This window comes from Opisthorchis viverrini, assembly GCF_000715545.1.
Source record: "Opisthorchis viverrini unplaced genomic scaffold opera_v5_197, whole genome shotgun sequence".
NCBI classification, from domain to species: Eukaryota; Metazoa; Platyhelminthes; class Trematoda; order Opisthorchiida; family Opisthorchiidae; genus Opisthorchis; species Opisthorchis viverrini.
The window spans coordinates 488,371-515,169 of record NW_008751854.1 but is presented as its reverse complement, the minus strand read 5'-3'; the positions used below and the strand labels follow the sequence as shown (position 1 = coordinate 515,169).

The window sequence follows — 26,799 nt, the reverse complement described above, 5'->3', positions numbered from 1 at the left end:
AGAAGTTGTATTAGTTCTGATTGTAGCGTGACGAGGTCAATATGCGAATCTGCAAGGCTCGGGTTGCGCATGCTAATTTAAGACACATGGCGTCAAAACGGTATATCCCTGAATCTCAAGGGACGTGTGTACCAAGCTATAGTACGGGCTATTTTGCTGTATAGATGTGAGACTTGGCCTGTTCGAACAGCAAGACTGAGACGTCTTCAGGTATCCGACGATTGTTGTCTCGACCATAGCTCGTGTGGCTTGTTGTTGGCGTACCTCTAACGATGCAATTAGGAAGCGACTGTTCGGTTGTGCAACGGGGACTCCTATTGAAGACTGTGTCCAGCAGCAAACTGTTGGTTAGGTCGTGTATTGCGTATGCCGAGCCATCGTTTGCTGAGGAGGGTGCTGTTTTCATGCTCACTCTAGAGTGCTGCAAGCAAAGGGGTGGCGAACCTTTGATCTGGTAGAGAAGTATGAAAAAGGTGACGAAAAGTCTGGATGCTGTTCGTGCAACTCACCTTCAGAATGGGGACCTCGTGATCTCCACTGTGTCAGGTTAGAGACTGACTGCTAATCGATGCCAAAAGCGTTGTATCCGGACTGTCTGAATGAATGTTTGGAGGCGTAGGCATCTTGTAAGGTGATGCCTTTTGGGGGGCATGCAGTTGAAAGGAAAGTTGTCGACCGTGCATTCTTTCGCATTTTTGGTGACAGTTTTTCAAGGTTGGACACGCTATCATAAGAATTAGTGTATGTTTAGGACTGGATGGCGAACAAAATGCCGATCAGTTAAGATAACTGTGAATTGGTAGATGAGGCGCATTTACGGAATGGGTTTTGGGAATTCAGGACCATTTTCTGCTCCGACAACAAAGACGGAATCGGCAGAATTGTGGTGATACATCTTTTTTGGACGTGAGTTGAAAGATGATCGTTCTTGGGGCATCATAATGAGTGATAACTGGGTACTGTCTGTGCCACTCGCCTTCCCAGATGGGGACCGCGTGATCTCTATTACGCTCGGTTGGAGACGCTGCGGGTTATGGCTGCTAATCGATGTCACATGCGTTCTTGTTGTCAGTTTCTACACAGACCGCCTGAATGAAAGTTTAGAGGTGTGCGCACCTCGGAATGGCTGTAATAAGTTGACGCTGTCCCTTTTCTGTCCGTCTTTATTCTTTTCTTCCTAATATTGGTTTCAAGTAAATCATAGTTGTACGATAGCGAAGCATTAGGGTTGAATACTGATTATCGGCGAGATGGCCCAAATGGTTAGAGCGCGAATTTACTGACCGGAAGGTGCGTGGTTCGAACCTGACCTCTGCCTCTCGACTTCCCCTGTCTAGGCTTGGGCAACCTGGCAGTATCCCAGCCCTCGTGCTTCCTTCGGGTGGCATGGCAGTTAGGCACCGAAAGGGTGCTATAGCTGAACGATTTATACTGATATCATGCTGTCGATGATCTCAGCAGTAGCTCCAACGGTGGTCCTATTGAAAGTGTCGATTATAGATCCCCGAGTCTCCAGTGATATATGGTGGGTGGAACCGATCCTTGCACCCTCAGATTAGAACTGGTCTCATGTAACACTGAGTGCACTTTCCGCTTCGTGTTTTCCAGGCATATGTAAACTGAGTACCTCCTGATGCCGCACATTACTTCGTTGAATCTAGCTTTGGCTCGTTCTTTCCACTGTAGTCGTATACTACCTTCCGGAGGAATGTTTCGAGCTAGGTTAGTTACCACTTGTCATATTGCTAACCCTGTCAAAGACGCCGTCTCCCGCCGAGTAACAATGAGTGGGGTCCTTTGACCGATCGACCGGACTTTTCTGTGATAGGTGAGTTTCATTTGTTAAAAATTTCTCATGTTAGGCAAACCCGATCCGCGATTTACTAGTGAAGGACAGCGCAGGCGCGCCATAAAGAACTATCAGTTCGCGGTACGCGTATCTATTTTACCGTTAACTCTTGCAGAACGATGCTATCCGCCTTGTGTCTGAGATTTACGAAACCAAAGCAAAGTCGGAGGCGATGAAACGGGATAGGGATTCGTTCATCCAGCAGGCAGAGAAGTTGTGCTTAACCCGAAAAGGTTCTTTTTCTGAACCCTTCAAGCGTTTGAATGAGGGTACCTCAGACTGATTTCCTCGATTTGCACTTCATTGTTTGCAGATAAAAATAGTATTGCTCTTGTACAATTTCCTTCACTCTTATGGCTTGCTTTTTCTAAGCCGCCTGATGTTTGTGCAAATAGTTTTCGCATATTTTTTTCACGTTTCGTTTAGATGGAACGTTCATGTTCCTGGATGCCCACGATTAAGGTACACGACTGATCTTAACCAGAGTGGGTTAGAACAACTTGGACTAGCCCCGCTAGTTTTTATATATATAAAGTAAGCGGTGGAAGTGAGTTTGTCTGTTCGGGAGGTCGATTCGTATCTAAAGTATACCTGATGTTTTTAACCGACGACGTGACAAAGCGAAACATGTTGAAAAAAAAAACAAAGTTTAAACGTGTGCTTAGGCCGTGTTCGAGACAAAAGCAGCAGACTATCAAGGAAGATGAACTAAAACGTTTTGACAAACGATGGCCACCAGGGGAATCCTACTTGATTTAGTGACCAAAATGATCTGCTGCCATCCGACGTTTTGGGATTCTATCCCTGATTCAGCCGTCTTGTCTCATAGTAGTTACGAAATCCATTGCAGAGATGGACAGGTGATCAAATTTTCGGCATCAGCTACTGGAAAATCAGTCAACGCTAGACAGGAGCAGAAAAACGTGCAATTGCTGCCGGAAAGCGAACCGGAGTTATGATATACAGACAAATCACGCTACTCATGGGAAGTATAACTAGTAAGTGTGACGACTGCTAGTTGTCGATACTTCACCCATACTTAAATCTGCCGCCTTGTCGTAGTGGTACCAAGGGAACGTTCGTTCCAGCTGCTACAGCCACGATCACAGGAAAGTGACGGATACAGCCAAGCTTTGGAGATCATGACACGTCCATTTAGTTTGGGAACTGGATAGCTATGCATTGAAGACGACATCTTTGTCGTTGACTGCATGATTAGGCCATGTATACCAGTGTCACTAACCATGGGTGAGTTAAGTCCCAAGTTCCCCATCTAGGGAAGCGGAGATTGTCGACCCAACCCAGCTTACCTCTGCATCTCGACTTTCCCTGTCAAGGCTTGGGCAACCTGGCAGTATCCCGACCCTCGTACTTTCTTTGGGTGACATGGCAGTTAAGCACCGAAAGCGTTCTACAGCTGAACGATTGTTTTCGTTTCCATTCAGCACATGGCAGGTCGGAGATAGCTCTCTGAGGCGCACAGCCCTCTGGCGTGTGGAGGGCTTCGGCGTAACCTATAGATTGGGAGTGATTTATCTATTGCGGGAAAGTTCTTTATTCCGAAAACCATCTAACGTACTTCAGCATTTTTTTGTCCGATGTTCCCATCAAACCTGACCAATGCTTCAGAGGCGTCATTCAGACTGACGGATTTCGTGTGTCCTCTGGTCGTAGAAGCCCGGTTTCCGATCCACAGAGCAGCGCTGTCTTGGTGTTTAGTCTGACAGACGGACTGAAGTCACGTCGGTGCAACAGGTCCCGGAGTTTGGCAGAAGCTACCTTGGCATTACCGCAATGGGAAGTAATATCCTCTTCATCCAGTACATCAGTGCTCATGCAACTGCCCAGGTGAACAAATTTACCCACCACATCGATTGGCTCGTCCGCAAGCATGACGTTTGAGTTTGATCCCACCCAGTCGTGTAGCAGCACTTTACACTTTGCAGGAATGAAGCGCATGCCAAAACTTGTGTCAGAGTTATTTAGGTCATATGAAATTTTTGCATTTTTGAAGGATCTGAACCAAGGATAGCAATATTGTCTGCATACCCTGTCTGTGAGCGAACGTCCCGGGAGCATTTCGCCCCCCGAAGCTTCATAGGCAGCCAGAGAAATTTCCGGCAGCAAGTCAATAACGAAGTTGAAGCTGAATAGCGAGAGAAAGCAGCGTGTCTTACACCACTGAAAGTGGTGAACTCAGGAGAACGCTTGCCGTCTACTCGTATCCGTCCGCAGAAGTTCGTGCACAGTGCCCTCGTAAGAATCATAAATTAGGATGGGTCACCCTGTCCCAGTAGATCCGTTAAGGGTGGATGCTAGTGAATCTATCTCCGAAAAACATGGGACTCCAATCCACTCTCAGAAAACTGGCCCCAAAAAAGCACTGGAATAGTATGAAATCCACCGTGGCATCAGCCTGGTAGCTGTGGCGCCTTATCCCACCTTTCGCACATGGATTGGTCACGCACACAGGAAGAGAGGGAGACTGATCCATGAGAGCGAAGCTGGTTTCCGTCCTGCGGGGGATGTATCGATCAAATTTTCACCCTCGGACGGATTCCAAAATAGCGACGTTATTCTCAGAAACCAACAGTGGTGGCCTTCCCTGACTTAAAAGCTGTCTTTGCCTCTGCGAATCATCAGGCACTGTAGCAGTGTCTCATATTCTTGACCCTCCATAAGACACTGTACGGTTTTGCAGCTCGAGTTGATGGTCGTTGATTTACAAGATGACTAGGATTTCAATTCAATATCTATCTAACTACAGTCAGTTTGGCCACCTAGTTAAAAATGCCTAACTACCATGCCACCCGAAGGAAGTACGGGGACTGGATTACTGCCAAGTTGCCCAAACCTAGACAAGAGAAGTCGAGATGCAAGGGTCGGGTTTGAACCACGGATCCCGCGCTCTAACCGCTGAGCCATCTCGCTGGCTTATCTGCCCGGTATATTTTTGAAGCAGCCACAGTATTCGAATTCATGGGGCAACCCTTTGTTGCTGATTATGGTGTAATCCGTGTTACTTTCTCAGTCATGCTGTAACTTGTAAAGAGTCTCTTGGAGAACTGTATCCATACGAATGTTCCAAATATCGTTTGTGCTAGCTGCTAACTCTTGGTCGTTTGGTTCATTTGATCAGGTGATGATTGTGTGACAGGTTTTAAAAATTACGGAGCAAGCTGAGTCGTACCATCCACAGGGGTATTCGGTACGCAGCGAAAACCGAAGGATGAAGGACACTATATTCTATCCACACTTCTGATCGACCGCTCGTGACCGAAGGGTACAGGCTCTAACTATTAGCTTGGATGTGGTGGGTTCGAATTTCTCTACACATTCGTGAGTTGTGCATTGGATGCTTTCAGATAAAACTAGAACGGTCATACAATGCTTTTGGATATGATTATCTTCAATTACAGGACAAAATCTTGATTGAAATCTCCAAACTCCATACAAGTCATGTATTTTTCGGCGAAGTGTTTCCAAGGTAAAGTAATAAAAATACTTCAGATGCATGCTTCGCTGCCGCGCAACCCGAAGGAAGCTTGAGGGCTGACATACTCTAAGGTTGCACAAGCCTGGACAGGAGCAACAGAATGGTGTCGACAGAAAATACGACGAGAGAATGAGAATGAGTGCGTACAAGTGACAATGATCAGACGAACCCAGGGAGCAGAAGAGTGAACACCATAACAAGGATGCGTCATCATGAATAGACGGGTTTTGATCAGCGTCAGTGTTGCTTAGGGAAACGGAATGATTAATAGAATCGATGACAAAGAAACCCGTTTTCAGCTTGCAGAATTTCTATTGGAGGAATGAGCTAGTCACTCCGTGTTATTGATATTAAGATTGCCAGGAACGCAGAGCTGTTGATTTGACCTAAAAAGTGTGTTCATACTAGGCGTTCATGAAAGCGAAAATATAGGTGTCACTTCCGTCCGTGACGTCCATGCCTGTTTCACGAACATTAGGCCGGTACCCTATTTCAAGGTCTTGGAATGATGAACCATCTGTGAGCTTACTGAGCGACAGGATGAACTTCCTAATGCGTGCACAGTGGACTAGGAAGTGACCACACATTCATTTGTTAACTTATATTTCACATGCCGGTCGTTTCGCCCACAACCTCATTGCGAGTACTTTCGGGGGCGCGTCGTTTTAGGCAGACGAACCTGCCACCCATTTCACACCGAGAATTGAATATCTATGGCAAAACCCCATGGCTCCCGCATAATACTGTGTTGTGGGACGCATTTTGTTTTGTTGAATGGTTTGTCTAGACGATCCAATCGGAAAAAAATCCTCACTGAGTTTTTTAGGTGTACACCCGAAGAAACAAGATGCTGATACATGTTCGTTTATGATTAGCGTGATGGGACTTGGGGTCGACCGATCTTTGTTTGCAATATTGATTGAAACAGTGTTGATGATTGGATAATCGAAAACCGCTTTTGGTGGATGGCTCACTTGATTGGATGGTGGAGCGTTCCTCAAATTGGTTTCACTATTGGCCGATAATGTCGTCAGCATCTGGAGCGCCTGTCTCAATTTAGTTTCTGTCTGGAATGGTAACCCTGATGGTTCGTCTCTTTCAAGGTATTCTGGTAGTAAATCTGCAACCGTACTACTGAATGAACGCATTCTGAATCGGATCATTTTGTCTCAGACAATTATTGTTAAATCATCGCGGCCAGATACCACCTGAACTGTGGTGCGCCGTGAACGTGTGATCACAGCATAACAAAGACGCAAAGTTTCCCTAAACCATTCTTCACCTTCCATTCTTGACTTCTTGGGGTTATGGTTGGTGCCAATAGCTATCCCATTAAGTGTGTCTTTCATCCATTTTCACACACGGGCACAATGATCGCTATTTTGAACCACAGTGACTCGAGGAAGCATGCTTAAAAACGATGCATTTATAGGCATGAGTACCTCAGGGTAGAATCCACTACTACTGATCGATGAACTCTTAATTGTAAAGTAGATAAATAAAGATAACATATTTGACTGTTAGTGCGCTTGGTAAGGTGAACGCTTCATTGCTCCTTTACAATCTGCGACGATACAACTTCGTGTTGAGTTCTTTATTAGTTAACTAGCAAACCAGTTAATTAAGTATTTTTGTCTGCACAAACCTATGTGCACAAGACACTTACGGGTAATTCGGTTCATGCAGTGCTCTTTATTTCGACCTTTCATTGCAATCGGAAGTCTTTTGTAGGGAAGGACTCTCATGCGGAGGGGTACAATATCTGTTCGTCCAAGAAAAGCTAATACTTCACTGAATCGAAGTGATTTACACTCTCCATTAGTTTCGTTGGTAGGAGGCTACTCTAATTCTACATGCTCCTGCCTAGATTCTTTAAAGTGACTTCAAGCGCAGTAGGCTTCAAAGGTACCCCACTATGTTAGCGCCGCGAACCACACTGCCAGCTTCACTGGAAGAGAATGACTCCAAAGTGGAGATGATAGCATCTCTTAAATTACTATATCCCTACTCCCCGGTAGGGACAACGTTTTCATCAATCGAGACGCGTACACTTTGCTACCCATATAAAACAAGCATGTTCCGATCCTCTGGTACAGAACTAGGCGCCGGAAATCGTTCCTCTGTAGTTGGGTCACTCTGACTTACAGAAGTATGATAATGCTGAGTTCGTTAGATCAAAATGTCCATGGTTCTCATTAGGTATTAGCTGATTATCTTCCCACGATGTTGGATTCTTGGGAACATCAGGGAGACAGTCAGAATTACGACCGCATAGTGAATGACTGGCATGAAGACCGCAACGAAGTGCCCCAAAAGTGTGTTATGGAATTACGGTGGAAACAAACACACGAAGTTAGAGCATCTCGAAATCCGAAGCGGGTTTCTGCCATAGACCAACCGTTTAATTCAATGCACATTCATTTCCCGCGTAGAACTCCAACTTCTGCCGATTTATTTTTTGAAAAATGATGCTCGAGGGGCTTGAAATGCCTTAGTTCTCCGAGTATTGTCCCAGACTGCGTGGCGATGAAAACTGATATAGGAAGGCTTAGAAACGGTTTGGTTTGTAATTTACGCGCACAATCGGAAAAGACTAGCCGAATTTTCGAATTAGACGCTGCAGAGTCTAAAACAGGAGCTGGCACATCCCTTAGTGTAACCCCGGCCAGCTGACTCATGCCACCGTCTAAAATGGAAACTAAAAGGAATGGTAATGTCATTCGATAAGCTCGTGTAATTTGTTACCTTCCATACGTTGAAATGGTCGTCCTGCTTCACAGGGTGTCTCATTGACTTAGTGTTTTTGGCAACCGACGAGCAGTTCGGTAGATGAACCACAATAAACTCTACTGCCGTGTCACAAATGTCGATTTTTCGATTCGTTTCTCAGGGGGACGTAGCTTACGAAAGAACCTTGAAGGCACCATACAATAATGAGACAATCTGAAATCATTTCTGCCCCTGTTATGTCCCTCAAATTGTATTTTCTTCTAATGAGGGAGCACTGTAAATGACTTCTGTATTCTTCTTAATCAGTTGGTTAAATGTCAGTTTACAAAGCGCCTTTCAAAGAAACTGATTTTTGAATCCTAAGTAGGAATTCAATGGGGTTTCAAGCGAATTGAATGAGCACTTTTGGAGAACCGACCACAAGCATGCATTTTCCGATGAGACGGAAATTCAACCAATCCTCATGGTCCTGTAGTTCTCGGAAATTCATATTTAACATTTCATATAGGTTTTGAACACAACTTGCTTTCACACGTAAAGTAACCTTAAATTCCAGCGGTTCCCCGTGAGAAAAAATACACATGAGACCGACCGGGGAGCCTGCTCCAAAGGTGATTCGGTCATGTCAGACCACCCTACTCGTACGTGTGACGAAAATCCTGCGAAAGCTTACGACCAGTCCAACTTTTTTGGGGCTAGTCAAATAAGCCGGTCGATCTTATATCCTAATTCTGTCTTCTTTAGTAATAATGAATTTAGAACGTTCAACAGGGTTGTTCACTTCCTATTCCCGCCATGCATATGTCTTATTGGCCATGTTTCGACATTGCCCACAGGCTGATTTTATCGATTCTGACTAAGGCTGTTGGGAACGTCATACACAGCACAAAACGGGTACCGTTGCTTTTTATTAACGGCCAACACTGGTCAACGCCGCTTAGGAAGCTCCACAGATCCCACAGGTTTGAGGCCATTCTCCAGGTACAGGAAGCTAAATGACAATCAATCAATGTTTGTTGTGATTCTCCTCAGTTTCTCTGAGATCCGAGTGTAACTCAGATGGTACTGATCGTATCTGAAAAATTCGAGTGAGCAGAACAGTCTACAGTATGCAGTTTTTACGTGGACAAATTCCCACTCGAGCGTCCTCTTTGTGTAGTGTTTCCTCCAAAGCAGATTGGCAGTACGAATTCAAAGCTGACGGGATCGTATTCTCTAAAGAGAAATCACTGTGGTCTACGATTCAGTCGAACACTTAACAGTAGTGAGTACCTATTCATTAGAGAAATGTGTTTGGTGGGTCTTTGCAGTGCTAAATCTTCCAAGACTTTCCGGGGGCGGTCTACGTTACAACTGCTTCAGATGTTCGGAGTGCTGGTTGGCGAATAAGAAACGCTTAACTGAAAGAACGCTTCATTGTCTTACCACTTTTTGGAATCGGAGTCCCCTTTGCAGGCAACAACCTAGAAGAACCACTCTCCGGTCGTTTTATTTGTGGAAAAATGCCTCCTCTGGATTGGTTTAACTTTGTTGCGCTTCGTGTTGTGGTTTGTCAGCAAAATAGCTACTAAGCAGAAAACTACCGATTGTTTACCAAGTCCTTCTGTTCGTGTATCCTTGTGTTAAAGTTTCGGTCTGATGTACCAATCCGAAATGAGGTCGACCGCTGGAATGGGTGACGGCTTCCCGTCCCTTGTTCCTCGATCTACTGCTAAATGAGATCAGTCAAGTAGAAAGCTATCCTTGTATATTGTTGTAATGCGCTACTCATAAGGTTGCTGAAAACCCCCCTGGAAACATCAAAACCGAGAGATTCAGCTGGGTTACAGGTGAGTCTCTCGGAAAAAACAAATTAATTTGCAACTGAGTGTATGTTCGCTAGAAAGTTATCCCTTCGTTGATAGAACCTGCGAAAATCTGCGGCAACCCTGAGGTGAATGATTCAAACAGGTCTCACTGCTCCGTTTACACGGTAACTACTGTGGCAGTTTGCTAACTGATTATAAACTCGGGACATACACCACTCACGAATGTTCGTCCCAACATTAATAAAGGATGAAACAACAAGTGGACGAACTCAAACCTAGTTGCATTCCAAAAGGAACTGCTGATAAGCAGCGGTTTACAATACAGTCACCGAGCTTGAGGAACAGATCAACAGCCACCCGATCAACAACCAGTTAACGCACCCTAGCTGGCAGTAATTCAACCCACTGCAAACGGTAAAGCTAAGCTGGGAATTCAGGTTGAAGTTGTTTACCGAAGGGCAACATTAAAGTATTCATGCTTTTTCTCTTTTCCAATGCACCACAACCGTTCTTTCCAGAGGTAATGTCTGAAGGCAAAAAGAGCCAGAGAACTCTGTCGTGATGGGACATCGCAACCAAAGTGCTTAGATGAAAAGAACACGCTGCCCGAATGTTTAAACGATCAGCTAACTGAATATCGCTCTAAATGATACATCAAAGACCTTTGTGCAGCACAATCACCGCAAGAGTACTACAGACGGAAGATTCTGGTGCGTTCCAGCTAATTTCCCCGCCGATAAAAACTCAATCTGCAAGCGCATTCTTATTGCAACAGTCATGTATTCAAGTAGGAAATATATTTGACAGAAATTCTGAGACTAGGTTTAACTGGCAAGCCCAATAAAGTAAGAAATAAGTGATGGGCTGTCGAGAACTCTCATCAACTTAATAACTGAGAAGTACTGGACTTCTCTCCGTACTTAGGTACTGCTTCGCTAGGAGACAAAGCGGCATATTCCAGAATCTCAAGTGACGCATGTTTCAGGCCACAGTATGGGCTGCTTTGTTGTAGGGTGGCAGAACTGAGACCTCTTTAGGTTTTCGATCACTCTTGTTTCAGAAGCACAATTCTTGTAGACTGGTATCGGCAAATCCACAATGCAGCAATTAGAAAACGAGTGTTCGGTTGTGCAAAGTAGACTTGGGCCGAGTACTGTGTCCAACACCAGAAGCTGCCTTGGGTAGGTCATGCATTGTGCATACCAGATTTTCGTTTGCCGAAAAGAGATCTGTTTTAGTATTCAGTTCTGAGTGTCGCAAACAGAGGACGTGGTAGAGATATGAGAGAGATTACGAAAATTTGGGGTGTTGTCTGTGCCACTCGTCTTGTATCACCAGGACCGCGTGATCCCCATTGTGTTTAGTTGGAGATGTTGCAAGATGTGGCTGCTAATAGATTACGTTGACGCTCTTGTCATTTTCTATCCAGACTGCCTGAATGAGTATCCAGAGAAGTAAACACCGCGTAATTATTGTGGTAAATCAAGGTTATATTGGTCTAAAAAGCATTTTGCTTTACAATGACCAAAGGATATTGGTGTGTGTGTATGTATACAGATAAACGGAATGATATGACATATATGTTCTATTGTTTGTAATCTGCATCTCAAATGTTGGTGAGGGAAGTTGGGTGAGATCTTATGTGTTCGTCAAGCTAGCAGTAAATCCCTCTAGATCCAATTTTTTTCTTTTCTTCAAAATGGGGCTCTCAAATAAATTATGTTTGCACGGAAGCAGATAATCAGTATTAAACACTGATGTACTGTTGTCGTTGATGAAGATGAGCTCCTACTCTCATTCTAACCTGCATTATGTGAGCATAAAACTGCCGTTTCGTTTCATCCTCTCGAAACTCCATTTTCAGACAAAAGAAAAAGTTGCAGGTCACATAGGAAATCGATAGTGCTAATACAATATAGATTCTCAGGAACCGTTCTCTACTTCTCTAGGTATTTTGGTGGTGTTACAACCGAGATGGTCGCAGTTGTGTCTCGTTTCAGACATTATGCCACCCAAATACCGTAGAAAGTAATTACGCCGTCCTCGAGCTGATGGACTTAGCCATTCCCCAGACATCTGTTTTTAAGACCACAATAAGCAACGTCTCTAAAGTATTTTTGACGCGCCAAGGGGATTTTCTTTACGAATGCCGTAATCATGCAAGTTGATCCTGTAGCTCCTGGGTTTGTCATTACTCTAGCCTGTTCAATCCAGTCGCGAGCCCGTAGACGCCCTTTGGTCCGCTTATTGTAACGCCATGTCGTCCGACTCACATAGTTTGTGCAATGCTCAAACAATTTTGAAGGCCACCAAATAAAAAAATCGTGCTATTCTTCGGAAGAGCTTAGCTGCTTGCTGTTGCTGAACCGCATCCTCAAATTTTCCATGTTAAATGTCCACCTCATGTAGGTTTTCAGGCGACCAGTTACTTATTTGACGGTTAAATGGCAGTTGAATGGACGCGCGCTTGTCAACTGTCGGGGTCATTTTCCCGTCCCAATCTTCTGCATACTCCGGATATTCATTTTCATTCAGATTTTCCCAGACAAACCGTATCCAGATTACTATTCACGTAGGTTCTTTTGGTTTAGTATGTCACAGAAATTCATGCTCTGACTGAACTCGTCACTGTGTATTTCCCAGTTGTGTTGTACGTACGCGCTCATGTCGAGCAAAGTCCATGCAGAAAATTTGTTAACCCAACACACCTGTATATCATGCTGTTGTACGAAAGTCCCACGCTACATTTCTAGCCAAAAGAACAAGGTATATACCGCGCTACTCGTCTAGGCAAATGTCTTTTTGTCAGGTAGTCGTAAGCATTTGTTTCTAACGTGAGAACCCAACATTCCAATGATCTTTATGCACAGAACTATTTACAGCCCCAACGATATCGTTAATATCACATACTAGAAGGACGCTCCAAGGCAACATGTTTGCACGAGCAGACAATGGGAAACTTCAACGCCCATGTCACATTGTTCTATGGACAGCCTGGAAATACTCAACTCCGTTGCAAGTACTCAGCCTTTTTTGATTGGTCAAATGCAACTTGACCTACAAACCAGCCAATCGGGTAAATGTGGGATATATGACATTCGTTCTCGGTCGATTTGTTGAGGCAGTTGGGCATAGTTCACAACTCTGACACTAATGAAAGTTTTACTGGCAATATTCGTGCTGGCTGTGGCTGTGCTTAGTCGGTTGTCTATTTCTTCGGACGGATCACTTGCCAGTCGGGAGGCAGTGATTGCCTTAACTCCAGACCAATGCTACCAACGTCTGACAGACATCGCCAGTTTCCCTCAAGTAAGCTTTAGAGCCGTTTTATCAAGAAAAAGTTGTCAAACAGCTTTGAAGCTGTTGCATCACCTTTTCATTTTTTATTTCACCCCTGGAGGTGTACAGTGTACTGTCTGGTATCTGAAAACTGAATCTGATGACATGCTATTATCAAGTTAATTTTCTAAACCATTATCAAGCTGAGCCACACCATAAATTTGGGTACTTATCCATTCGATTTCTTAGTTATCAGCTGGTACAAGTATTGGCCATCATTTCATGGTTTTTTCTCCATACTTTGATTACAGCTGCTTCCACAAACCAATCTCCGAAATTACTCCGATAGCGGTTCGTCAGACGTAATTAAATACATCTGTTATCAGTACTGTTAAGAAGAACCTCAGCTTAATTGTGGTGGAATTCCATCGGCAGTTTGTTTGGGTTGCAACGGCCCTGTTTTGCTGCTAGAACTTAATTTAAGTCACTGTGTCTTATTCTGGCGCTTCCAGATATGTATTCCAGGCACGCCACTCAGGAATATGAAGTATAGCCTTTATCGTCCTCGAACTTGAGAGGAAAAAAGCGTAAGAAATAAAAGTCGTTATGGCTTGAAAAGGCATTCCAACTTTGCATGTTTCTCGCGAATTCTGTAATATGGAGCCAGACATTCGGTATGAACAATCCTAGGGTTGCTATTTTACGTCATCAGTGAGCTTTCTGAAGTATATAATCCTAGGTTTGTAGAAATCGTGTGTATGAAAACAGACATTTTCAACCATGGAATTGTTATAGTAAGGCAATTCTGTGTTACAATCCCTGTTTAGTTTCTATCCAAATCTAGATTTTTCACTTCGTGTGATGTCACCATCGGTGTTTCACTGCTGTCTCATCCATTCAACCCCACCCTTACTGATATTCATCAACAAGGCTTCCGTACAAGCGCCATAGAGTTTTCACATTTCAGTAAGTAGGCCAAGTTGAATAGAAGCTCAAAAACCATGTATGCTAAACGGAAAAGAATACTTTCAACCGCTAACCAAAAGACCACTTGGTCCATTTCATTCACATTCCGTTGTTAGATCGCAACATGTTAAATTGACTTGTCTAAAAGGTAGCTTAGACTCTCGAGCGAGTTCATTATTCTACTTTTTATTCATTTATATGTGTGCCTGCGTTCGTATGCTCTACGTGGTTAGCGATCTCACCTGGCTAAATGCTGTCGAAATGACCGCCGGGAGACCAATCACCTGGTGCCCTCCTTCAACCGGCCCATAGTCGCATCCAAGTAGATTGCATTGAACCCCCACTTGTTTAGCGCGTTGCCATGGTATCGATTCTTGATTCACTCTAACTAACTTTCACAGCGCGCAGTTTGGCAGATCATTCGACACGCGAACGCAACCAACTGGGGCTTTCTCTCTATTCTGTGAATGTTTGTATCCCAACGGTACCAAAGAGGTTGAGATCCACATTTTCGCTTTGATCAGCTACGAGTTACTCAACGTTCTGACGTTACATGAACCTAGGTACTTTTTCATCAATTACCCGGTAACCTTCCCAGGGTGAGCATTAATTCAAGCGAATAAGGTAATGCCAACAAGTATAGGCTAATTAGTATAATCAAAAAGAATAGACAAATAGATTAGAATACAAGTGGAATAAGCGCTTACTAATGACGTTTCCTAATTACATACAGTTGGAATAACATTCTCTCAATCTTCAAAAAATGATCCTGCCGCAACACAATTGCACTTTCTATACTCATTCAAGAATCTGCAGTAATGTTACTCGTAATTTTGATGCAAAATCATCAGTATTTCTTTTGTTACAGTGGATGATATCCGTCCAGGCAGTTGGTGGTTCGCACATTCCAATCAAACCCAAGGTTGGACAGCATTTCGTCATCACCACAGATTGGGGATTTCTCGGTACGACAGTCAGTGTTCCATTTGTGGTTGTGTGAAATACGTTATCGTAGCAGTTGATTTACGGTTTCAGGTCTATCCAAGGATTGCAATTGTCGTGAAGTCGTTGTGGGAGGCAACATATAAATGCTGCCACACACTGTACTGAAGAAACAGGTTTCCTATCTGAACCCATGGAATGTTCTATGAATAGAATCGAAACTGTGATATGCTGTCAACTTAGTTAGTGACCCCCCTTGGTGATCGAACTCATGGAGCTGTTATATCACTGCACGGTCCGACCTACTAGACCAACTAGGTTGATGCCCAATAAATACATTGCTCGTCCTGATAGAGGAGGTAGATGTATGGTGTTTTCGTGCACTTTTTATACTGTTAGTCCCCCGTGACATATAAATTGCGCTTTCTTTGGTAGTAAGTGCACAGTCCCCATCGTATAAAAGTCTAAGTTGGAAAATTCACTGTCCAATATTCTATAACAGGGAAGAGCCTGGTGCGCCTTTCATTCGTTGCTTGTTTGGTTACCTTCAATGTCTGTGTGAAATGCTTTCGAGCATGGCGTTTAGGCTTCGCCAACTGGATGAAGATGGCCTCGGAGAAAGCGAACAGCCGTGTTCGAGTAAAATTCTGGTGGTTGATGAGCAGCCTGTGTCCATCTTGAAAGACTAGACCAGTAACAACTTGGTTAGAATAAATAAGACGCACTACCGTCGAGCTCGAGTAGAGTCTTCTGATTTCACGGGTTCATCAAAGTGGAAGAGTGTTCACGGATCACACCATACCACTGTTTCATTGTACCATCACCGTATTAAGACCCGGGCGAGCACTCTGACGAAAATACAAATGTGCCTGTATATTGTAGCAAACTGTCGCTGAACTGTGTACTCAGTATCGGCTTAGAACGAGAGGCCACTCGTACATATGCTGTTGAACAAGTTGTCTGGAGATATTCCGGTAGCTTCTATGGTATTAGTTCAGCCTCGGAGTCTGCTTCGGAGTGCTAAATGATACAGATAGATGTATACGCGGATGTTATTTCCCTCAACCTGAGAGCTATTGATCGGACGATCTGTAAGAAACAGATTGGATGACCATTCCAGGTGAGCACTTTCCCCAATTGTTTCAACTCGGGTCGTTGCGTGCTGTCTGGGTAATTTCACACTGTTTCATCGGTCAATGATTGCACATATTTCTCGTTCGGTTCTGGGAGATAAATTTCTCTGAATGGTTGTACTCTCCAGTCCGACAAGTTTCCCTGGAGTTCTTCGTCGAAATGAGCACTCATTTATCTAGAAACCTCCTCAGCTATTATACGGCTTTCCCGAGTACAAGAGGATGTTTTGAAGAGTTTAATTTTGTGTTGAAAATCAGAGGAACTGGTTATCTCTCTCATAAAAGAGACTACTCACATGTTTGCTGAAAATCCCTTGACAGCTCACGACCGGTTTCGCCGACATGATGCGGGCTTTTTGAAGCACATTCAGTTAGAGAATGTCAGAAATGACAGCTTCAGTTGGGTCTCCCATGAAAACTAAATTGACATACGAATGAATGCATTCGGCGAAGTCTGTTCAATTTGGGCTCAAGTAGAACATGGTGTTGAAGAAATCTCAGGAACTGCACCTACCTGGTGAGTTCCAGTAAGGCAGTAACTGGTCAAGGGCTATCGAAGAGTTGTCAGTAAGCTTATGAGTAAGTTCCTTTAAGGAAATATACTGTGATATCTCGAGTACCATACCAACTAAAACATGAGGCGGCCCTTGTGCAGCACACTCAGTTGGGGACTGTTAGAAACGAGAGATTCAGTCGATTCCCCCAGTATTCTCCATTATTCGTTTTTATCCAATTTAGTTTATTGACTTACTGAGCCATTTATGAGATGAGAAAAATGGGGCGAATCTGTGTGGGAGTCGATGAAATAAAACGCAAAGAGCTTGTCTGCAGCCGTCCGACGAGTGCAGTGGTAAGACACCAATAGATAGTGGATAAAGTATGCCAAATATTGTAAGATCGCTTTATTATCCAGACACATTAACACAAGTAGCCTTTTTAATTCTGCCTTCTGACCAAAGGGGAAAATTAATGATTAATCTTGCTTCAGCAGGGCAGCCAGTTATAGTTAATATGTATTAATTCAGCCGAATTCTGTATATGCATGTCCTAGTACTTTTGGACTTCCCAGATTATCCGTTACACAAACTGATAGGGTGTTCTATATGGGTGCGTAGTTTCATCTAGACAGCGGATATGGCGGTTATACAGCAGAATACCAGTGGTCCGATTTCACTACCAAAGTTATGGAAACAAATGGAAAGTTACGCTGATCAGAATGCTGATTATATCAGATCACTTGACACAACGTTTAGAGAAGGCTGCTCCTGGATAAAAAGCGTGGTAACATTGGATGTCACGAGCTCAACCGTATCAAGTTCGTTTAGCTCTGAACGACATATCTTGTCTACCTCGAACCGGAACGATAGTCGGTAGAGAATGTTATCCGTACTCTTCTGCAATTCACCGATGGAGAGTCAAGTGTCACGGTAAGTGAAGAGAACAACTTTTTACGATGGGCGGTGTTACACAATGGTACCGTACTCTCGTTTCTGTGTCCAATGTACTAAATGCGTGTCTCGTGCACGTGAAGGCCAACCCCTGTAAAGGCTTGTAGGAAAAATCCGAAGAGTGCCGTGCTTCGAGTTATTTTACCCTTTGTTCATCTTTATCAACTTAAAAGTTAATTGATCCCAGTAACTAGGGCGCAGTAACAAGCCCAATGCCATTTGCGTCGTATCATCTATCAGTTCTGGTTCAAGGAACGGCAAACCGTATGTTAAATGTCTGAAATCGGTACTTGCGTTTTTTGGAAAAGACCTATTTATTTCGCTTGACCGTCAAATGCATATGTTTGATGAGGTGCTTTCGTAAACTCACAGTTAACAACGGCCGTTACATACATTACTACAGGAACTATCGACCAAGACGTACATGTGGTAAAAGCGGATGGGAAACGCAATTTCGCCTACGACGTCGAGAACTGGATAGGCACACATGTCGAAGCTGATGTGGATCAACTGGGAGAAAGACAGAGCAAAATTAGATTGACGGTCAGTTCCAGAGTGAAGAATCCGTTACAGAAGGTAGGCTAATGTGAAGTGTTGTTTTTTTTATGCGACACTTATTACTGATTTGAGTGAAAGGCTTCCTGGCGAAAGTTTGAAAAAACAGTCATTTAGGTTAACACGAGTGTTATTGTTTGAATAAATGGAACCCAGACCCCTTGGAACAACATACTCCTCCAGTTAATCCGGTGGGCTTAAGTTGAAGATGTGGCACAGGAAGGTACGTTGGATCTGAAAAGAAAAACAAACGTCCCTATCAATCACTTGCTCTTCGATCTGGTACTTTTGAGCAAGTTGCATTACTGCGCTGCGTCCCTTAATGCTTGAGGCTGATGGAATGCTGTACAACAGCGTGCCTTGTGTCGAATGGATTCGATTCGTCTAGCTGTCATAGGTTATTTATATTACGGGTGGATTGTTTTGAACTCGGACACACGCATGAAGCCAACTTTGCTCATCCTGTTATCACACTCCAACAGAAAGTGGTCAGGAGTTCAACAAAATTGCCCGGTGGCTCTTTACCAGACACTGTGTATGGATATTGGAGTTTCTGTTCGGTTTCTTACTTCGTCCAAACGGAAAACAACGGAAATCTTCCGACTACAGATGTGGCATCTGTCTGGTTTACCCATATCATTTAGTACAGCGTCATTGTGTTATCTATCCAGGCATCAGTTATGGGCGATAATATGACGCGGAAAGCTGTAGCTTATTCTAAACCAACTATATGGGCTCAAAGTAGGCTGTCTTTGGTGGTCTTTTCGATTTATCCTTTGCCCAGAGAACATCAACTCATAACTCATGAAAAAGAAGGGTATACTGATGAAATACTCTGAAATCAAAGCTGCTCGAGTAAAATTTGACATAAGAAGAATGACCGTAAATTGATAAACGCAGGAGAGGGATCAACATCACTGCGAGATGTGGTTGAACACCGAACATTAAGAATAATTTCGCCTAGAAATACCCACGCGCAGCTCATAACATGGCATGCATAAGCCGACTTGTCGCAGTTCAGAGCGATATTGGGGACACTTCTTGAGATGCATCTCATTGGACCTTTACACGAAAGACTTACTGCAACAGTGTCGCACCAGATAACGAGTACCTCTAAAATACTACCCAGGCGGTATACCAAATCACCAACATGTATAGTAGTTAGTCAAACAAATCAAGTTTACTGTACATTTATACTATGCGGGAAAATATATCTATATTTTACCGGCGTCATCGGCTCAAAACCGGTGGATGAACATCCGTCAAGCTAGGTATCACTGTCTCTGAATGTCATGTGAACATTTGTCACAAAATACAAAGTACATTTTACCACCCAATGACTCAGCCAGGTACTGTTTGTCTGTGTGTTAACGGAGTCCGGCTCAATCATCTGCAGCTTTGAGGCGCGATGAGAAAACAATAGTTGAAATGACCGATGGCATTATCCAGAAGATTCAATTTGGCGACCCGACGTACTGTAACACGGAAATTATGCACTATTTGGCACCAAAGATGATTATGATGATGTTTTAGCCCATTTTACAAACTTGCTATCGGCATCATGCGGCCTATGGGTATCTTTTTGCAAATACTAAAAACCGAAAGAAATATCAAGTGAACTAAGTCAAACGGACGCATTACATTTGTCTTTCCGAAGGCTGGCAGAAACTATCCTCATATACTTGTCCCAAATAGCCAAAATATAGTACCTATTGAGGCCTTATGTGGAAAAGATGGAGCACAATTACACAACGTATGGGTGAATATCTTGAAGAAAACAGCTGTCAGAGTCAAGCCACCAGACAAATTATCCAGTTGGGTCGTTGAGGTAAAAAATGCTCCTCTAAATGAGTTTATGAAGCTTTTATTCCATGAAATTATGGGTGGATCGGTGGCGTACAGAAAAAGTAGAAATTACCACCGGTGTAGTTTTTATCGGACATCATTCGCGCTTTGGATAACCCCGTCTGGTAACCACATAGACATCATTCTTCATACAGTCACCTAGAAATGGTCTACCAAACTCGTTTAGGCTGCTCCATGCCTTGATTCATGCAGAACTGATAGCATTCAGTTCTGTTCGAGAGTATATCGACCATATTATCACTATGCATTCATCGCATTCCGCTACGCCTTTTTGAAGAGGCATTATTCACCAAAGGCCAAACAGATAAAACCTGTGTGCTACGATCATCAGCTACAGCTGTGAACTGTGAGCCAACTGCAAAACATACATAGGAATGTTGTGCAGATGTCGAGCACAGTAAACTGATTTTTCATGCATGATTTCACTCTTCCAATCCAGTTGTCTCCATCAAGCTTATTGATCGGGTGAGCGACACGGGGTATGTGTGCTGAGGACTTAGCAACAGATCAAGTCCATCGACTAGTATAGTGGAAATGCCTCCAAATTCTCTCGCCTGAGAATTTTCCCCAGATGTTGGGTGAACGGTAGATCCAGCATTAATCGCGGGATCTCGGAAGGCCCTTAGGTTGTGATAAATCTTGGGCGCACCGCAATGCACAGCTGGTATGGACTTTGTAGTGACCTGATTCGATAAGCAAGAACACTGCTGATATGAAAGCATTCCATTGTGATTGTTGATTGTGTATCCAAAAAATTGACTGCTTAGCTGAGCTTGCAGCTACATTGTGTTTGATAACCATTTGTCCTTTCTTCCCCTAATGACCAGCCATCTCACCAGCGGTGAAATTCCACTTGGCTTAGAAACCGGGAGTAAAGCTTAAGCTAATATCGATACTCTCAACAATTGTGAGAATTCTGATTCTAAGTGTGGAACAAATATGAACAGATTTACATACCGGCCAGAATAACTGGTCCTCACGGTTCAGTCACAGGATGGTTGAGCGCTACGATAAAAAAAAATGACGAAAAAGGGGACTGTACTGTACCGAATCATCACAACTAGCTGTAAGAACAGCGTACGGTGGTTGTGGCTGCTGCAGTTTCGTTGACAGATAACTTTGGGAGGTGCAGTAGATGGCTATGTACTGGAGACAGTAGCTGATATAACTGATGCGTAAAGACAGAGCTGTCAGTGGAATTTTAATTGGAGAAATTGGGAGGAGAGCTATGCATTGAAGGCAATAGTATGGATGCACGAGTCATTGGTGGTGCGAGTCCTGCATGTCGGACAACGTCTCTAAACATTGATGGATCCCCATCCAGGTAGATGGCAATGACCAGCTCAGCTGAGTTTGCTGTAGTGGGTTTCATACTTTGCCGCTAAGTCATTGTTTAACCTCCACTGGCTCATTTCTCCCCTTTGTGTGGTTGTGCAAAGAGGCATCTTGGCACGGGACCAAGCCGTGTGATCAATTAATCTATCGTGGGAGAGTTACCTCTCCGGTTGACCATTCGACGTACTTCAGCATTACTGATCTGGTATTCCGGACATTGACGGTCGAAAACTGAAAGTCTTTTCACGTCCTCAGCGCGAAGCGGCCAGGTTTCTCACTCGCATAATAATATACAGCGCACCACGGCATTGTAAACTGAACCCATGAAGGATAAGCTGTCACGCGGAAGCCACAGGTTATGCATATTCACCAAAGCCGATCTGACCTTGCTAATCCTGTGGAAAACATCATCCTTTGCGAGATCATCAGGAATGATATAACTGCTCAGATAGACAAGTTTGTCTACTACCTCAGTTGGCTCATCCTCAAGAATGAGCTTAGGGTTCGAATCCACCCAGTCGTGCAGCAGCACTTTGTAGGTGTGAAGCACATCTTAAACCGTGAGGAATCAGTTTGACTGTTTCATATTATTTGCATTATGACGCAGTCAGATCCGAGAAGATCTACGCCGTCTGCATACTCGATTACTGTGAGCGGATGTCCCAGCGCACCTCGACTTCAAAGGCATTAGAGGCTGGCATTGAGTCTGCCATAATCGTATCAATGACGAAGCTGAAGGGAGAAGGTGAAAGAGGACAGCCGTGTCTGATATCACTTGATGTGGTGAACTCAGTTAAGGGCTTGCCGTAGATTTTCACACGTCCGCGGAAGTTGGAGCACAGAGCCTTAAGGAGTTTCAATAATCTATGGAGGACACCGCTGCTTCAGTGAAACTGCCGAAGTGCCTGACGGTCCACAGTATCAAAGACAGCTTTCAGACCAAGGGACACAACCTTTGTTGGTTGATGGAAACAGTGTCATTGTTCCAGAATCTTTAGAAGAGTCAAAATGCTATCACTGCATCTTCTTGCCGTACGCAACATTGCTTGGTTTTCACCGACCTGTTTCTCCCTGTGTTCAGTCAACCTCCGAAGAATAGACCCGGAGAGAGCCCCTTGGACAACCCAGCTACCAGGTTGATGCCAAGGTGGTTTTCACACAGCGTCCGCGGACCATTTTTGAAGACAGGAATGTCTATGTGAAACGCTCTGTAGTCACTTGCTTTTCATTCCATATCACACCAGTCCGCTTCGTCAGGGAAGGCGTCGGGGATTTTCAGCCTTATTTGAAGGGGGTTGGATACAGACCGTGCGGCCCTGGAGGCTTCTCACGTTCGATATGGATATTTCGTTCTTCAATTCTTCTTTCGCTGGGAGATTGAAGTGTACATTCTATTCGCTCGTATGAATTATCTCCACAGGCTGTGTTGCAGGAGGCCAGCTGAAACGCTCTTCGAAGTGTTCGGCACATCTTTTCAATAGATGTTTTTGCGAGTGAATTAACGAGCCGCATTTTCATTTATCGTTCCACTGACCATTGCATTCTAGGGCCAGTCGGTCGCGCCAGCTGATCGGGGGGACGGATATTTCCCGTAAAAAAGTCTCCTTCAACTCCCGAGCTTTCACTGTCCACCAAAGCCCCTAGGCTTTCCTCAGGCTCTTTACTATTTGGCGTTTGAGGGATTTGTGTGCCGTTGCCTGCTGGTAAGGATCACCTGGAATCAATCAGAACCAGTGATATGGACGACATCCAGAGGTTATTTGATTGCAACGGAGAGATCGGACAAGCAGCACTGAAAGCCGTTTGTCATGCTTCACCTAAGTGCTGACTTTCAGTTTAACAGCGTATGCTATTGATGAGGCATCCGCGTAGTCTACGGTCGTATCGAAGCCCCGCCCCGCGTCTACGGGATGGTGAAGTTTGTTACAAAACCTGTGAAGCTGCTCTGCAGTGTTCATTTACTATTGTGTAGTAGTCAGTGAATAGCCATGAAAGTCTAAGAGGACGGGTGAGAATGTTCAGTGTTTAAAAACTATGTGCATGAGAAGTTTACTTTCTTTTCCGATAGGTTGTCAGTGCTTAGTTGGTGTTTGCTAATGAATGACATCACCAAAAAGGTCTTCTTCCTTTCATTTGGTGCATTGACCAGGATATGGATGAAGATTATGTGGCCGCAACCTTCCACCAGTACAACAATGGCTTGTTGTAGAGAGTTGTTGCCTCTCACCTGGCAACCTGGCAGTATCTCAGCCCTCATGCTTTCTGTTTAGCTAGCTCGGACCGGTACTGTTGAGCTGTGGTAGTTCTTCGAAGATGTTGGACTGGCTGACTTGCAAAGGCCTGAAGGGGAACAGTCTCTGAGGCGTGCACACCCCATGGCGTGATCGGAATCAAGCTAAATGCCCCAGAACTAGCGGTAGTGTTGAATTTCGGCCCGCCACTGGTGTGCTGATGGTCACCTGATCCAACTGAACAAACGGTTGGTTTGCATTTCGTGGATTTCAGGTTACGCAAAGCGAACGTTTGTGCTAAAATTTTGCACGGGCCAGGAACAGTTGATGACCAACACAACCGTTTAGATGTGATTCCAAGGAGCTCACACGACCGACTTGGACATTCACATCACCCAGAATCATCACAAGGTCATTGCTCCTTTCTCGACGAATGAGCATCAGATAACCCTCGATATTTCTCAGCGTCAAAAAATACAGTCCGTTAACATATACGCCTACACTACAAACAGACACCGTTTTTTGATATCCAGAGGCATTGAGCTTGATTGAGCTGAATAACCGAACAGTGCAGGGACGACTGTTTACTGGGATCCAATCAATCAAAACGCTCCCAGCTCTGGGGCTGAGTGCAACTCCCACATTATATATTCCATGAGTCATCGATTCTAGATCACCGGACACACGGAGTGAGAAATTTGAAAGAGTTGAGTTCGTGACACCTCTCATCGCTCTTGACCTGATTGCTCCCCTTTGGCCTTCTTGGCATGGTTACAACAGCCAGTGTAGCCCGCTGGATCACAGCGGCACTCAAGCTTGACCACCACGTCAAAATGGCAGTTTTATGTCGGGACACTGAGTCAACCCAGCAATTTGATTTAATGATATCAGCATGCCTTACATGAAATTCCCAAAGCGGTACAGAGGTTGATGAGGTAAACAGTTGTGAGTCGTAGAAGCTGTATTCACCTCACTTTTGTTTGAACAGTTATCTTATTTCCCAGACACCATTACTTTGGTTCACCTGCCTTGTTATGGAATAGGCAGAAAAAGTGCTCCGGAGGAGGGCCGTCACATCAGTTAGTGATGGGAAAACCCTTATAAATACAAATCACAATAAAAATACTGTAGTATATTCTGGACTGATCTTCTCAGAAACATAGCTAGTGGTAGTCGAGTCGAACGCCAGCCCATAATATCAATCGAGACAAGCAAATATAGCTGGCTGTCCATTCGGACACAAAGTCCTCCGATCGGGCTGCACTAATGGAATATATTGTGAGGAGACACTGATCTTTTAACTTCACACGACAACATTCAAACCAGACCATATATTTGGCACAGCTTCTATAGTTCCGTTTTACTGAGTTCTCCATCTCGTGTCTGCGACTTACCACTGGCAGTGCACACATTTCTGCCACATTACCGCTTACTCCCAAAATATGTGCTAAAGTGATCAAACCAAGCACAACCCTCTTCACGAGAAAAATTCGGCGTAGTTGGAATATTTCCCCTTCATATGTGGATAAACAAAGCACCGTATCGCTTTCTGCGTTGAAGCAACGAAATTTCATTTATATCCGGGTTTTTCATTATCATTTGTGCGGGTGTGGTGATACTTTTTTATTTTGCTCGGACTGAGGCCTGAATATTCAGAGATCCTGCGATTCAAACAGATTTAGTGCAACATGATGAAACTGCATCACGGTAGTCAGCCATCGTCATCTAAGCTAGTACATGCAGTAGTTTTTTTTACTTAGCCAAACTTGGATAAGAACCACATAAGTTACCACAAAGACATATTCCTACGTAACAACCGGAGACTGGTTTCGTCCCTTTACTATCTGTGTAACACTGAGCCCGTTTGTCAACGGTAAACAGCTCCAACCAACAGTATTGTGTGTAGCTACGGCTTATGTATGAACTGATTAGGTTCCAGTCAAAAGTAGTCCATTAACGTGAGCGATTGATGCAAACAATATGACAAACTCTTTGAAATCATATTCGGCCGTGAATTCTGGGTCAAAGATATTTTGCACTTCCATGGCGCTGTGTCCTACTGGAAAGTAAGCCAGGCACTCAGGAATCAGATAGTCTCGTGCTTTTTCGGGCTTTTTCTCGCAACAGGAAAGACTCCATGCATCTAGCATTACCTAATCAAATGAAGCGCTTCCTCAAAAGAGTTTGAGGAAGCAGTTTGATCACACGCATTCAGTCCCACTTATTCGTAGAAAAGGAAACCGGAACTTAAAACCAGCTTGGTAATTTTTATAAACATAACTATCAATTGTGGTCAAACTAGTCCAAATTAAGTGGAACTCCATTCTTTTGTTTCAGTATTTGATACACCCATTCGCACGTCTGTACTATTCCAACTGGCTCACACATTCCTTGCTGAATTTTCAATTACGCTACTCTTGACGTGTCAGATGACCTCTGTGGAACTTCGGTTTGCTAAGGGTACAATCATGCTACCGATAATTTACAATATCTATGACGCAATACAGTTTTGTAATTATACATGTGAACTCAGAAGTTTCTTGCTTCTTATGTATTTTCTGCTGGCAAGACTTGGGTTATTCAGCCCTATGAGTGAGTACGGCCAATGTGACCAGTTAAACCAACAAAAAGCTAACAGGATCGCTCTCAGTGGGTGAATCCGACCTTTCTCAGAGGGGTATGCATGATGGACATGCCTTTCAAGGACTAGTTTTGGGTTAAGTTTATTTCTGGAGTAATTCGGTGGTATCTTGGTTTCCGTTTAATTAGGGTTTGCAGAGCTAATTGGTCCTTCGCGTTTTACGTTTGGTAAGCGCTGCTTAAAAGTAAGTTGGTTATTCACAGGTTTATACGCCGTAGAAGTGCTCAAATGCTTTGTCGCAGGTGCATCGCATCAGACGCGCGTTGGTCTAGCTGAAGAAGGAATGGCGATATGTTACACCGGAGAAACATGCAGGCCATGTCACTTGCGTCACACAACAAGCAGTCCAAGACACTCAGGGTCTAGAAAACCACATTCGAATGTCATCTCAAGCATTTCTAAGCAGTAAGCTTGGTAATCAGTGATCACACACTGTTCGTTATCTGACAGTAATATATCGATTTCGGAGACGAAAAAGACCACGAAGGTGAAATCCAATTAACTAATGGTGTTAGATATT

The 26,799-nt window shown here is 44.0% G+C and overlaps 3 protein-coding genes across 3 annotated transcripts; all 3 read left to right on the top strand.

Moving 5' to 3' along the window:
* Positions 1–1,633: 1,633 nt before the first annotated feature.
* T265_08020 (hypothetical protein) lies at positions 1,634–4,003 on the top strand (the record flags this gene model as incomplete). Its single annotated transcript, XM_009173707.1, has 6 exons — positions 1,634–1,722; positions 1,761–1,828; positions 1,863–1,930; positions 1,965–2,065; positions 3,127–3,398; positions 3,864–4,003. 6 exons carry the CDS (start codon positions 1,634–1,636, stop codon positions 4,001–4,003), a joined length of 738 nt encoding a protein of 245 aa, XP_009171971.1.
* Positions 4,004–4,639: 636 nt separating this feature from the next.
* On the top strand, positions 4,640–11,247 carry T265_08019 (hypothetical protein; the record flags this gene model as incomplete). The annotated part of the gene is made up of 3 exons (XM_009173706.1): positions 4,640–4,735; positions 10,961–11,064; positions 11,148–11,247. The coding sequence occupies 3 exons, from the start codon at positions 4,640–4,642 to the stop codon at positions 11,245–11,247; spliced, it is 300 nt and encodes a 99-aa protein (XP_009171970.1).
* Positions 11,248–13,036: 1,789 nt separating this feature from the next.
* T265_08018 (hypothetical protein) lies at positions 13,037–26,141 on the top strand (the record flags this gene model as incomplete). The annotated part of the gene is made up of 4 exons (XM_009173705.1): positions 13,037–13,192; positions 14,997–15,093; positions 18,055–18,227; positions 25,976–26,141. 4 exons carry the CDS (start codon positions 13,037–13,039, stop codon positions 26,057–26,059), a joined length of 510 nt encoding a protein of 169 aa, XP_009171969.1.
* Between the last annotated feature and the right edge of the window lie 658 nt (positions 26,142–26,799).